The sequence below is a fragment of the Hyperolius riggenbachi genome, chromosome 1 (assembly GCF_040937935.1).
Source record: "Hyperolius riggenbachi isolate aHypRig1 chromosome 1, aHypRig1.pri, whole genome shotgun sequence".
Taxonomy (NCBI): Eukaryota; Metazoa; Chordata; class Amphibia; order Anura; family Hyperoliidae; genus Hyperolius; species Hyperolius riggenbachi.
In genome coordinates, this window is record NC_090646.1 from 541,562,914 (window position 1) to 541,575,277 (window position 12,364).

Genomic DNA, 12,364 nt, shown 5'->3' on the forward strand with positions numbered 1-12,364 from the left:
GCTTGTAAGTAAATACGAGACAGGCGAGGCAAGAGAAAATTCCTCCTGTACAGGATGTACGATTGTGTTTTTCAAAAGCCGAAGGGAAGAAAGCAACTGAGAAAGTTTCATTGAATAGCTCACATTCTAGAGCAGCGTTTCCCAACCCTCTCCTCAAAACCCACCAACAGCCCATGTTATTCACAGGTGAGGTAATGAGTGCCTCAGCAGTGATTAACTGCCTCTGTTGATTTCCATAAAACATGCATTGTGGTGAGCCTTGAGGACTGGGTAGAGAAACCCTGTTCTGGAGCCCTATACACATGCTAGACGGTTTTCAGTGAAGGTGGACGGCCGAGGCCGCCTCTGCTGGGTTAATATTGAGGGTTAATATTGTCTGAGCACCGGCCAAGGCTATTCCTCTCCACCTTACCAATCCTGCATCGCCAGGTTCTCCCTCTGCCCCCCCCCCCCCCCCTCATAGCAACAAAGTGTGTTTCTAGCACGTAGGTTAGAAAGGAGTCTGTACTGCGCACCTTAATAAAAATTGATAGTACAGTAGAAGCCATTTATAGTAAACTCCAAGGGACCAAGAAAAATAGTTTACTATATCAGAATTGTTTATACATTGTATATTTATACAGATGCATTTGCTGGGACCTAAGAAAGACGTTTACTATATCCAGAGGTTTACTATATCAGAGTTTTCTATAACGAGATTCTACTGTCTCCATTTTATCCTGCAAATTTGCTCTGCCTGAAGCACAGGCTTTGCTACTTTCAATCAACTTTAAAGTATGTTTCTAAATGCGAAAAACCCACCCTCCCCCCATCCAAAAGAATAGAAAAACATGAATGTACAACTTGTGTAATCATAATATAGTTTAATAGGAATGTACAGAGGACTTTACATAAAATAATATCTTACATTTGAAAAGTTAATCGTCAAATACAATCTTTTTCCCCTGGAACACTGCGATCTGAGACTGCTCTTTGCGCTTCTTGCTGGCTTCCCAAGACGGATGGAGAGCTGGCTCTGGCTTACCCGGCATCTTCACAGCAGTACTTCTTCTGGTGGGTTGCGGCTGCGGCTTTTCTGTTGGTTTATTTCCCTGTGGAACAGCTAAACAGGAACAAGAGCATTATAGGTTTGCAAAAAAGTACTGGTTTAAGGGATGGGGGAAAAAAAGGCAAATTTAAAAATACATCTATGTGGCTTGAAACATGCAGCATGCATACACAGCACAATTAAAGTGCATTCTTTCCTTTTAAGCTACTTACAAACATTAGGTAATCATCACCCAGCCCAGTATGACCATTTACAACTGGACCAGGAAATGACCAAGTATGGCTTCTGCCCCTTGCCAAACCTGCTTCTACGGGTGCAAATGATTGGTAAGGTTACATTTTCTCAGTATATCTGTATTCTCTTTGCTGGCATTAGACTATGGGGTCGATGCATTAAGCTGCGTTGCTAAAACAGCGCAAGTTGAATTCAGCAGTGAGTTAAAAAATCAGTGTGCGTATGCTATGCGCGTAACAAAAATTGCATCCTATTTTTTAATCATTCTACACGTTCCAAAAGCTATTCTAATGTGTTCTGGATTACTGCAGCACTTTCTACTATCACAGTCTCTGTAATAAATCAATGTATCTTTCCCCTGTCAGACTTGTCGGCCTGTGTCTGGAAGGCTGCCAAGTTCTTCAGTGTTTTGGTTCTGCTATGAACTCCCCCTTCCAGGCCCCTCTATGCACACTGCCTGTGTATTATTTAGATTAGGGCAGCTTCTCTCTTCTCTTTTACAAGCTGGATAAATCGTCCTCTGAGCTAGCTGGGCTTTCACATACTGAGGAATTACAGACAAGGGCAAAGCTGTTTGCAGGAAGAAACGAGCAGCCTGAAACTTCAGTGCATGAGAACTGCAGGGGGAAAGAAACACACAAATGATCTCTTGAGATTCAAAAGGAAGGGTGTATACAGCCTGCTTGTGTATGGATGTATTTTCTATGTGTGGACATACTGTACATCAACCTACTTCCTGTTTTGGTGGCCATTTTGTTTGTATATAAACAAACTTTTTAAAACTGTTTTTAACCACTTTTAATGCGGCGAGGAGCGGCGAAATAGTGACAGAGGGTAATAGGAGATGTCCCCTAACGCACTGGTATGTTTACTTTTGTGCGATTTTAACAATACAGATTCTCTTTAAAGAGACTCTGAAGCGAATTTGTTTTGCTATATTTACCTTAGCATTCGCTTCAGAAGCCTCACCAGTGCTAAACCGCCGCATCCCCACCGAAAAACGACGGCTGCAGAACCCCCATATCCCCGGGCAAACATCCACAACCAACTTGGTCGTGATTTATGCTGCCCTGATAGGCAGAGCTATTCACTGTAGCTCCGCCTCTCCTGCTGTCGATCGCCGCCGATTGATGGCAGGAAAGGCAGAGCTACAGCAGAGAGCTCTGCCCCTTCCAGGAAGCGCCGTCCTTAGACCCCCCGGGGATTTGGGGGGTCTGCAGCCCTCGTTTTTCGCCGGGAATGCAGCGGTTTGTGTCTGATGAGAGTTCTGAAGCGAATGCAAAGGTAAATTTAGCAATTATTTTTCGCTTCAGACTCTCTTTAATCTGCCGCGAGATGTGAAGGATTGCGACCGTGATACTTCACTAGCTGCTCGTGAAGCATCGCGGTCGCAATCCTTCACATCTCGGGGCAGATTAAAGAAGCGCCTGGCACTTGAAAGCAGCGCGAGTAATAGGAGCGCACGCTGCACAGCACTACAGCGCGTGCACGCCGAATTTTTAAACTCTCGATGTTGAATTTAACTCCTAATGCATTGACCCGTATGACCTTTCATAGACATGGACATGCTCGCCAAAGCCATAAGTGCATGCTCATAGGATTGCTGATTTCAGCAAATGTATCATACATATGTGACTGCCTTCAGGTCTATGGAGGAAGCTTTACCTCTAGCATGTCATTCAAACTTACTAAAATTATACATAACCTAAAGGTTTAATAGGTACTTTTCCTGTCCCCTCCTTTCAGCAGCCATACATTAGTAGTGATTTTTGTTGACACAGCTGGGTGAGATTTGAGTAGCCATTGTGATAGTACGGTACTCACATAAGGTGCCCCAACACATACTGATTTTCTTGTTCGATTCCCTGCCTATCTGATTACTCTGAACAAATCGCATGGGAATCCACTCTCTTAAAATGATCTGATCTGTTTTGACCAAAAATTGATAGGACAGGATGTAAAATCTAAGTCAATTGAGGACAGGGCAAGAGTGGCAGTAGATCAACAGCCCACAGCAGATGAACTAATTTTTAATAGAACCAATGCTGTAATCCATTGAAAATCAAAGTGCTGTATATGGTAGGTATTGATGCCGCTTAGTAAAGAATCACTGTTTTGCACCATTAGGTGGAGATCTATATGTGTATGGCCAGCTATTCGGTGTTGATACGGTTGATCTTCGAGGCAACATTCTATAGATGATTGCAAACTTTCATTACTCCCTACAGGATATGACATCACAGTAGTGTGTAGTTCTGCATAAGTCCATAAGCATTTTGCTCATGAACACACTACACACCCTATGTGCACAGTTATTCTGGCCTTTCCAACGGGCGTCTAGGGCTACCCCTTACCCATTTTCTCACTCTGTACTAGCTCTGAACTTGGCATCTTTGTAACCCTGTACTACCTCTGACTGGTACTCTTTTTAGTTCACCATGACCATCTCATGCTGGCGTAACTCATCTACATTCTGAAGCATACACATATCTAATTAAACGTTCATATTCACTATCTACCTCAAATACAAACTAAATGGATATTTGTTTGTAGGTAGGTTTACATCTGTTAGAAAACAGAGTACAAGGATGACAGATCAGAGGTCTACATGCTGCAATATTGTGCAAACTAGAAATATGAAACATTCCCCAGTAGGCCCCGGACATCCCAAAGCTGTGTCACTGTTAAGAGATCTCATCTTTTTCTGTAGTAGACATGCTGATACAGAACCTCAGGTAAACATAAAAAAACAACCCATTAAAGGGAAATTCTGATTTCCAGTCAATTTTGTTGAAGCCTCAATGGTTGCTAGATAAAACTACATTTGCTCCAGATCTTCAGGCAACCTATATATTAGTTCTGAATAAATAAACATGATTAAATAGTATTAAAAAATAATAATAAATAACGCTATTTCATTTTAAAAATAACTGACTGGGCATCATAAAATGATAGAAGAATGTTAGGGTATTGTAACACTGACTTCTGAGGCGCTCGGGCTAAACTGAGTAAATGGGGAGAGTTTATGAGAGAGGGAGACATGGGGGACTAGGGCTAAAGTACATACATAAGGAGAGTCCATAAGAGAGAGAGAACCCCGCATGTTTAATCAGGCAAGCGGCGGACAGCGGCTGTGGTGTGTGTATAGCTTCACAGTCCATCCGGCGTGTGCCTGAGTAACCTCTTCAGGACCAACGTCTAAAGTTCTAAACCCTATTTTTGGGTGTCCCCAGTTTAGATAGCCAGGCAGAGGTATCCCCAGTATAGATAGCTAGGCATGGGTGTCCCCAGTACAGATAGGTCTCCCCAGTATAGGCAGCAGCCATTACTCACCTGCCCAGGGCCAGCGATGAGTAGCTCTCCCCGCCTTCTCTCTTGCCGCTATACAGCCTCACACTGCCGCTAAGTTCTGTGTCCCGGCTTGATGACGTCATCAAGCCAGGACCCGACACTAGAGGCAGATCGAGGACGAATGCCGGGCAGAGCAGAGGGGGAGCGACAATTGCCGGAGGAACGTAAGGAAGGTGAATCCTGGTCCCCTTCTTCTCCTCCTACCGCCGTTGCTTTCAGTGATCACTACGATCAGCCAGCGATTGTAGTGATAACATGATCATGAGCCAATCACCATGGCTCCTGATCGGTGAGGGAAGAGGTCAGCTGTCTTTTGACAGCTTAATCTCCCCTCTTGGGTGCGTGCGATCGCGGCTATGCCCTTCCGTTCTTGTGCTGGGACCCTCTTTATAAAATTTGACATTAATGTTGAATATTGCTTATAGCCACACTCCCCTCCATGAACGAGCAATGGCCGCACTACACCGATGCACAGCATGGCCCGTGCCTGCGCAGTAGCATGAAGCTGCTTGTGCAAATCTTATTCCACCGTGCATGAGTGGCTCTGTGCTATTGCACATGCCTGGCACCTGCGTAGTGCGGCCGCACTTGTACGTGGAGGGGAATGCGGCCGCGAAGATGAAGATGGTCCCAGCAGCTGCGGAGTGGTCATGGAGGATCTGGGAAGGCTTTTTTTTTTTTTTTGGGAGTTCAGGTTTGCCTTTTTTCCACCTTTTTTTGACTAGCGCACAGAGCTCAGCTGGAGCAGCGGTGTAGCAATAGTTACAGCAGCGGGCGGTGACAGGACGGTGAAATCTACACCCTGGCAGGACTCCAACCTTGGTGTAGATTTGAATTGCCTATCAGATTAAGCAGTACTTCACCTTGATAAGCATGGCAAACTCCCTTAAAATAACTCTGAATTTGGGGACTAATGTGTCTACTTCCCAAACAGCTGTACAAAAGAGCTCACAAACTTCACACTCTTATCTGGTGAACAACCTGAAAGTACACTGCGTAAGTGTGGCTAGAGAAGCTGGCAATGTGAATGGGCTCACCAGTACAGATTTAATCAAAGTGGGTGCTGAGTCGCTGGTAAAAGTTCCTTCATGATCATTATAGAGTGTTTGTGAGAGCCAGTTAACATGCATATAGCTGTGCTTGATATATATAAATACAAATTCCACACTGCACCAATATCAGCAGTTTGCAAACCATAGTCCTTAGTACAACGCTATATGTACAGACACAGGTATAAACTCACAAATACTTTTCTTTCAGGTTGCAGGCAGAAATGCTTAAAGTGACTCTGTAACAAAAATTACAACGTTTTTTCTACCATCCTACAAGTTCCTAAACCTATTCTAATATGTTCTGGCTCACTGCAGCACTTTGTACTATCAAGGTCTCTGTAATAAATCAATGTATCTTTCCCCTGTCAGACTTGTCTGCCTGTGTCTGGAAGGCTGTCAACTCTTCCATGCTGATCTGTTCCTCTATGCACACTCCAGTGTGTGTTTTATTTACATAAGCCAGCAGCTTCTCTGCTATCTTATCAGTGATAGAAGAGAGCTGGATAAAAATCCTCCTCTGTTAGGCTGTGAAAGTAGCTGGCTGACACATAGGAATTACAAACACAGGCAGAGCTGTCTGCAGGAAGCCTGTAATGTTCAGTGCATGAGAGAAGAAGGGGACAGAAGGTAAACACACAAATGATCTTTTGAGATTCAAAAGGAATGCTGTATACTGCCTGCTTGTGTATGGATGTATTTTCTATGTGTGGACATATTGTACATCAATCTATTTCCTGTTTTGGTGGCCATTTTGTTTGTTTATAAACAAACTTTTTAAAACTGTTTTTGACTACTTTTAATGCGGCGGGGAGCGGCGAAATTGTGACAGAGGGTAATAGGAGATGTCCCCTAACGCACTGGTATGTTTACTTTTGTGCGATTTTAACAATACAGATTCTCTTTAAAGTGTACCTGAGACGAGAAGAGTCTCAGCCCGAAAGACTGGCCGAGTCACGCATGTTAGGACTATTATTATTACTAGCAGACCTAAGCCTGTTAACATAACAGGCTCTAGGCCTCACTCACAACAACCCCCTTCCCCTGTGAGCGCTGCATGTCAGTGCGCATGCGCGCACACGCCTGCGCACCCACACACGAGCACGCACATGCCCGCCCCTGGCCCCGTCCTCCTCCTGTCCCAATGGCCGCCCGCGTGCCACACATGCGCAGTATCGCAAAAGCACGGACACAGGGATAGGAGGGGACGCAGGGGGTTTTATAATATAGGATTATTTGAACACTGTAAGGGCCTTTATACACTGAATCAATTGCTCTCAGTTATAACTGAAAGGACAACTGATTTTAAAATTAATGTCCATGTTTTCCTATGGCACAGTTCCCACTATACACATTTTAACTGAAAGCTTTTTCACAATACACTGCTATGGAAAAAATGCGCACTAACGCATACTAACGCATTAAGTGTAAAGGGCTCTTAGAAGGCAACTAGCAAAATAGACTTTCCCTGTTAATAATCCAGAAAAATTACAGGCAACAGCATAACCATAAATATAGCAGATAGCAAACATACCATTCCTATTCCTGATGGGCTGGAACCTAGGCTCACTGTAAAGAAAAAATAGTCTGTTAACATGGAAATACAACATTAATACAGGATAAGGCGAAGAGAGAATTCAGGGACCTGAGCCTGGGTTTACTGTGTTCCATTGCATAATACATGCTTTATAATGTGTGTGAACTGCAATAGGGACTGGATATAGACTTCAATGCAAAGCGTGCATGCATACAAAAACAAGGAGAACTGGCAGGCACTCGGGTTCACTGGTATTAGCAAATTGCTGTGCTGTAAACACCCAGTTTACTATATGCTCAAGACTATAGCAAAAGCTATGCAAAAATACCTAGGAGAGAGAGAAGAAGTCTGGCACTATAGTTTAATAGCATCAAAAATGGATATAAAAACTTGTGCAGAAAAATGCAGTTGTAAATTCAAAAGTTCAATGCATTCTGACATACATCCAAAAATGCATGAAAAGTTCTTTCACATATTGGTAAAGTGCTACACCTGGGTGTTAGGAGGTGTCAGGTGTGGGCACCAGTGGGTGCACTGGCGCCCACACCTGCGACCTCCTAACATCCAGGTATAGCACTTTACCAAAGCCTGCATGCAGCAAGTTAGAATAACACTCTGTTACAACGCAGTACTGTGAACAGGCCCATAGAATTGTATGGGCAGTGAGTGGACATGCAGAATTATTCTGCAGTGCAACTGAGCACTGTGAACTAGGCCTCCTAGTCAATGTTAGGGAATCAATTACAGAAACTGCCTAACAATTAATTACAACTAATTACAGCCTTTCTGATTGGCCTGGCTGGATTCAATAGTTTTCAGTAAAAAGCTCATCCCAGACACAATGGCTATTAGAATAAAAAAAAGAAGATCACTATGGATTGATCTAATAAAACCTTTTTCTATCACGAAAAATTGTAAATTTTAAAATGCATATAATAAGAAATCTGTTTCTTCTAGAGTAAAATGAGCCATACATTAGTTTCCTCCTATCCTGCTGTCACTTACAGTAGATAGTAGAATTCTGACAGAACAGACAGTTTCTGGACTACACAAGCGTACAATTGCACGCCATCTGCGCCGCTATGCCGATCCCATTCACTACACAGTATGGGTCAGCGCTGCGCTTCCCGAAAAATGCATGCAGCAGTGCAATAGCACATTGCACTGCTGCGCAGCGCATATGATGGGAATGGCAGAAGTGCTGTCTAGGCACTTCTGCTGCTCTTGCCGAAATGTGCACCGCAGCGTGTATGATGTGAACAAGGCCTAACTCATCTGTATGTTTTTAGGATGTTGGAGGAAACTGGAATGTCCAAGAGAAACTTACACAGACACAGTAAGAACCTACAAATTCCATGCAGGTAGCACCCTGGCTGGGATTCAAACCAGGGACCCAGTGCTGCAAGAAGAGAGTGCTATCCACTACACCACCGTAAAAAGAGTAAAAAAATGAAATAAAAGTAGTAAGTCAGCAGTAAGCATATATGAATAACAGGAGACATAACTGCAAGCCACAGAGACAGCTCACTGTTCTCTTACACTATGGAAAACAAAGCATATTTTGGTACATGTGGTAAAATCATTAATGGACAGAAGAGGTTACATTGCTTTGCTGCTTATTTTATGATGAGTGATGAGACAAGCTGTGCTGTATAGCTCTATACGGATTTGATTGGCCTGAGTTCTGTTATAATCCATATTGACACAAATGCACTGCTTTGTTCATACCAGTATGGATAGCACAGGAGTATGTACGTTTGTATGTTCTCCCCGTCTGCGTGGGTTTCCTCTGGCTTCTCCTGAAATTGACCCTAGACTATGATGGTCATATGATTGTGGTAGGGATTAGAGTGTGACCTCCGAGGGACAGTTAATAACAAAACAATATACTCCGTAAAGCTCTGCAGAAGATGTCAGCACTATATAAATAATAAAAAATAACAATAACAGTACTGAATTCCCCTATGAAAGCATTATACTGAAAACTGGGCAGACAGCATTTTACCAAACATAGAAGCATCCCGTATTACTTTGTAACCATTATTAATGTAAACTTACCTCTTCTTAAAAGGTGGCTTCTGCTTTGTGACCGATAGGGACCCGCAGAACTGAGACTCTAGTTTCCTAGTCTTAGGAGCCATGCTCCCTTCTAAAGATTTTGCACTTTCTTTTGGCTGTATCTCTTTTTCGGCTTTTTTTTTAGAAGAGTTTTTATGTGACTTTTTTTGCTTTGTTTGCCTTACTTTCCCCAAGAAAAAGTCATCATCACTGTCACTACTGGTTTCTGCAAAATCAAAGCCCTTCTTATAAAACCTCTCTTCTGTACTATCATCAAAATACTCCTTGTCTTCTTTGCCAGAGTCCTCCATATCACTGAGGTCTGATTCAGATATACGTAAAGGAGAAGTTTTCTTCTCAAGTCTATTGTCACTTTCAGAATCATCTATGGTTTTCTCTGGAACACTGTGCATTGCATTTTGAGGTTTATCATCTACGGTTTTCTCTGGGGCACTGTGCATTGGATTTTCAGATTTATCATCTATGGTCTTCTCTACATCAATGTGCATTGCTTTTTCAGATTTATCATCTATGGTCTTCTCTAGAACACCGTGCGTTGCTTTTTCAGATTTATCATCTATGGTCTTCTCTAGAACACCTTGCATTGCATTTTCAGGTTTATCATCGATGGTCTTCTCTGGACTGTGCGTTGGTTTCTTGTCAGCTGATGGTTCAGGAAAGACAGGGGATGCTTGCACTTGGCCTTTCTTCTGGGCACTGAGAGCAGCCACTTTAGATCTCTGATTGCTAGAAATACAAGGATTATCTTTAGGCAGAGTTTTACGTGAAAGGTGTTCTGAGGATCCTTCTTCTGGTTTTGTGACCACAGCTTTTAGTTTCTGCTTTGCTATCCCCTGCTTACAAGGTTTCTCTGGTTGTTTGCTAATGTTTTCTCTAATATCAGAATCCTGAGAAGCCATGATTGTCTCTTCCTTTTTAGTCTCCTGCTCTGTATTATTTTTTCTAGCTTCTTTGAAAGCCTTGATAGCATCTAAAAACATACACAAAAAGTTTATTCAGCCATAAACATGAATCAAATAAACATGTACAAAATATGCTATTAACTTCCTCAATAAAAAAGTATCAGAATTATTTTCATTCTTTCCTTCAGTATTATAAACAGAAGGAATAAAATCACGCTTGCCTGTTTATTATAGACAGCAAGAAAAATCCTTCCGTCAGACACTTGACTGTGTTGCATGATAAGGTATACTAAACATTGCTATTATCTGTATAGAAAAGTTTTGTAGCTCAAGATAATGTTGAAGATATTGTCAATCACAAACGAAACTGCCTGATGAAAGAGACCTTATGCTGGGGACACACGTTTCAATTTCCCGTCAGATCGCTGGGTAATCTGACAAGAAGTTGTATCATGTGTACATGTTCAAGCTGCTCCCCATTAACAGGATGGACTTTCCCATGAAAACTTTGGAAAATCGATCCCGTTATTAAACGGAAGCAGGATGGAAATGTAGTAAAAAATCCCCATGATTTCTGTCAATCGGACAGGAAATTGCATTGTGTGTATTTATCGTTCGATATCTTGAAAACAGATTCTTCATTGTGAAGTTTCTAGATGGTGGCCTTTGTTCTGAGGTTGCCAATTCATCGATCTATGTACCACCTCCAATAGCTTGGAGCACTGGATGAAGTAGTCATGAATTTGAAATTAGGTCTTACAAGTGATTATGGAGATTAATGGGCTTGATGCACAAAGCGCTGGTAATATTACCTGTACTAACTCCAGAAAAATGTAGCATAGTACTAACACAACAAAGACATACAGTGCAAGTCCAATACAATACATCTAAACTTTAACAGAACACGTAGTGGCAGTAGAAGTTGATTGCAACACATATGTTCCTCATAAATTGTCCTGATGTGTTTCTAGATACCCTGGGGACATAAGATACTTCCAGTCCACCTCTAAAAGATGGTTTCTTTAGTGTTATGATTCTCTGCACATGGCAATTATGTATTTCAGGCATTAACCTGTTGATCACTTGTCAATAGCCTTCAATTCATAGATCCTCTGAGCAAGTGGGCCTCTGGCCACGAAATGTCCCAATGAGGTTTCCGATTAACATTCTTGTTTTAGGCCCAATTTAATGGGATGACACTCAACACAACACAGTAACAATGTAAATAGGGCCTTAGCCAACTTTTCTACGTATACTACCTACTCTCTGTTTAGTTCTATTGCCACTCACTTTATGTAGTATGTTAAAGAATCTCACTATGGTGCCAGTTAAAGGTGTCTTGCAAAAAGCATTTTACTTCTTGTTTTGTTCTAGCACGATTTTAAGCTTTTGTTTATGATAAAAATACTTTATTGTTCTTAACATTTACCTGATTCTACACTATTCTGGAGTTCCATTATACTCCTTTCTTGTTTAAAGTACACCTAAACTGAGAGGCATATATGAATGATGTCATATGTATTTCCTTTTTAAACAATGCCAGTTGCTTGTCAGTCCTGCTGATCACTTTGGCTGCAGTAGTGTCTAAATCACACACATGAAAGAAGCATGCAGGCAATCCAGTCAGATTTCATCAAAACATCTGAACTGTATTCCTGTTCAGGTTCTATGGCTTAGTGCAGGGATGTCAAACCGGTCCTACGAGGGCCGAGGTCCTCACACATTTTTGACACAGCTCAAATGAATTGATGGGTCTGAATCAGGAAATGTGTGGTCCATCAGGTAGAACACATTCCTCTCTTTCTCAGTCCATCCTAAACACTGGCATGGAACTGGCCCTCCAGGCCTGGAGTTCGACACCTGTGGCTTAGTGTATTAGATGGAAAAGATCATCAGGATAGCCAGGCCCCTTTAATTGTTTAAAAGGAAATAAATATGTCAGCCTTATGTCCCTCTCACTTCAGCTGTGCTTTAAATGGAACCTGAAGCAAGAAGTAAATGCAGGATGCCATATTTATTTCCTTTTAAGCAATGATAGTTGCCCGGCATCCTGCTGATCATTCCTGCACCAGCAGTGTGAATCACACACCTGAAACTAGCTAATCCAGTCACACTTCAGTCAGAAACAGATATGCATGAATGTTTAGTGTCTATGGCTTAAAGT

At 42.2% G+C, this 12,364-nt stretch overlaps 1 protein-coding gene across 2 annotated transcripts in view; it reads right to left on the reverse strand.

Moving 5' to 3' along the window:
• Positions 1 to 843: 843 nt before the first annotated feature.
• SRFBP1 (serum response factor binding protein 1) overlaps positions 844 to 12,364 on the reverse strand; it is a 101,356-nt gene continuing 89,835 nt past the window's right edge. For both annotated transcript variants that reach the window (XM_068247068.1, XM_068247075.1), the window contains 3 exons: positions 9,278 to 10,268; positions 7,217 to 7,251; positions 844 to 1,102 (listed from right to left, as the gene is read on the reverse strand). In XM_068247068.1, coding sequence (XP_068103169.1) covers positions 918 to 1,102; positions 7,217 to 7,251; positions 9,278 to 10,268 — 1,211 coding nt within the window. In that variant the 3' untranslated portion in view covers positions 844 to 917. The remainder of the gene's footprint in view (positions 1,103 to 7,216; positions 7,252 to 9,277; positions 10,269 to 12,364) is intronic.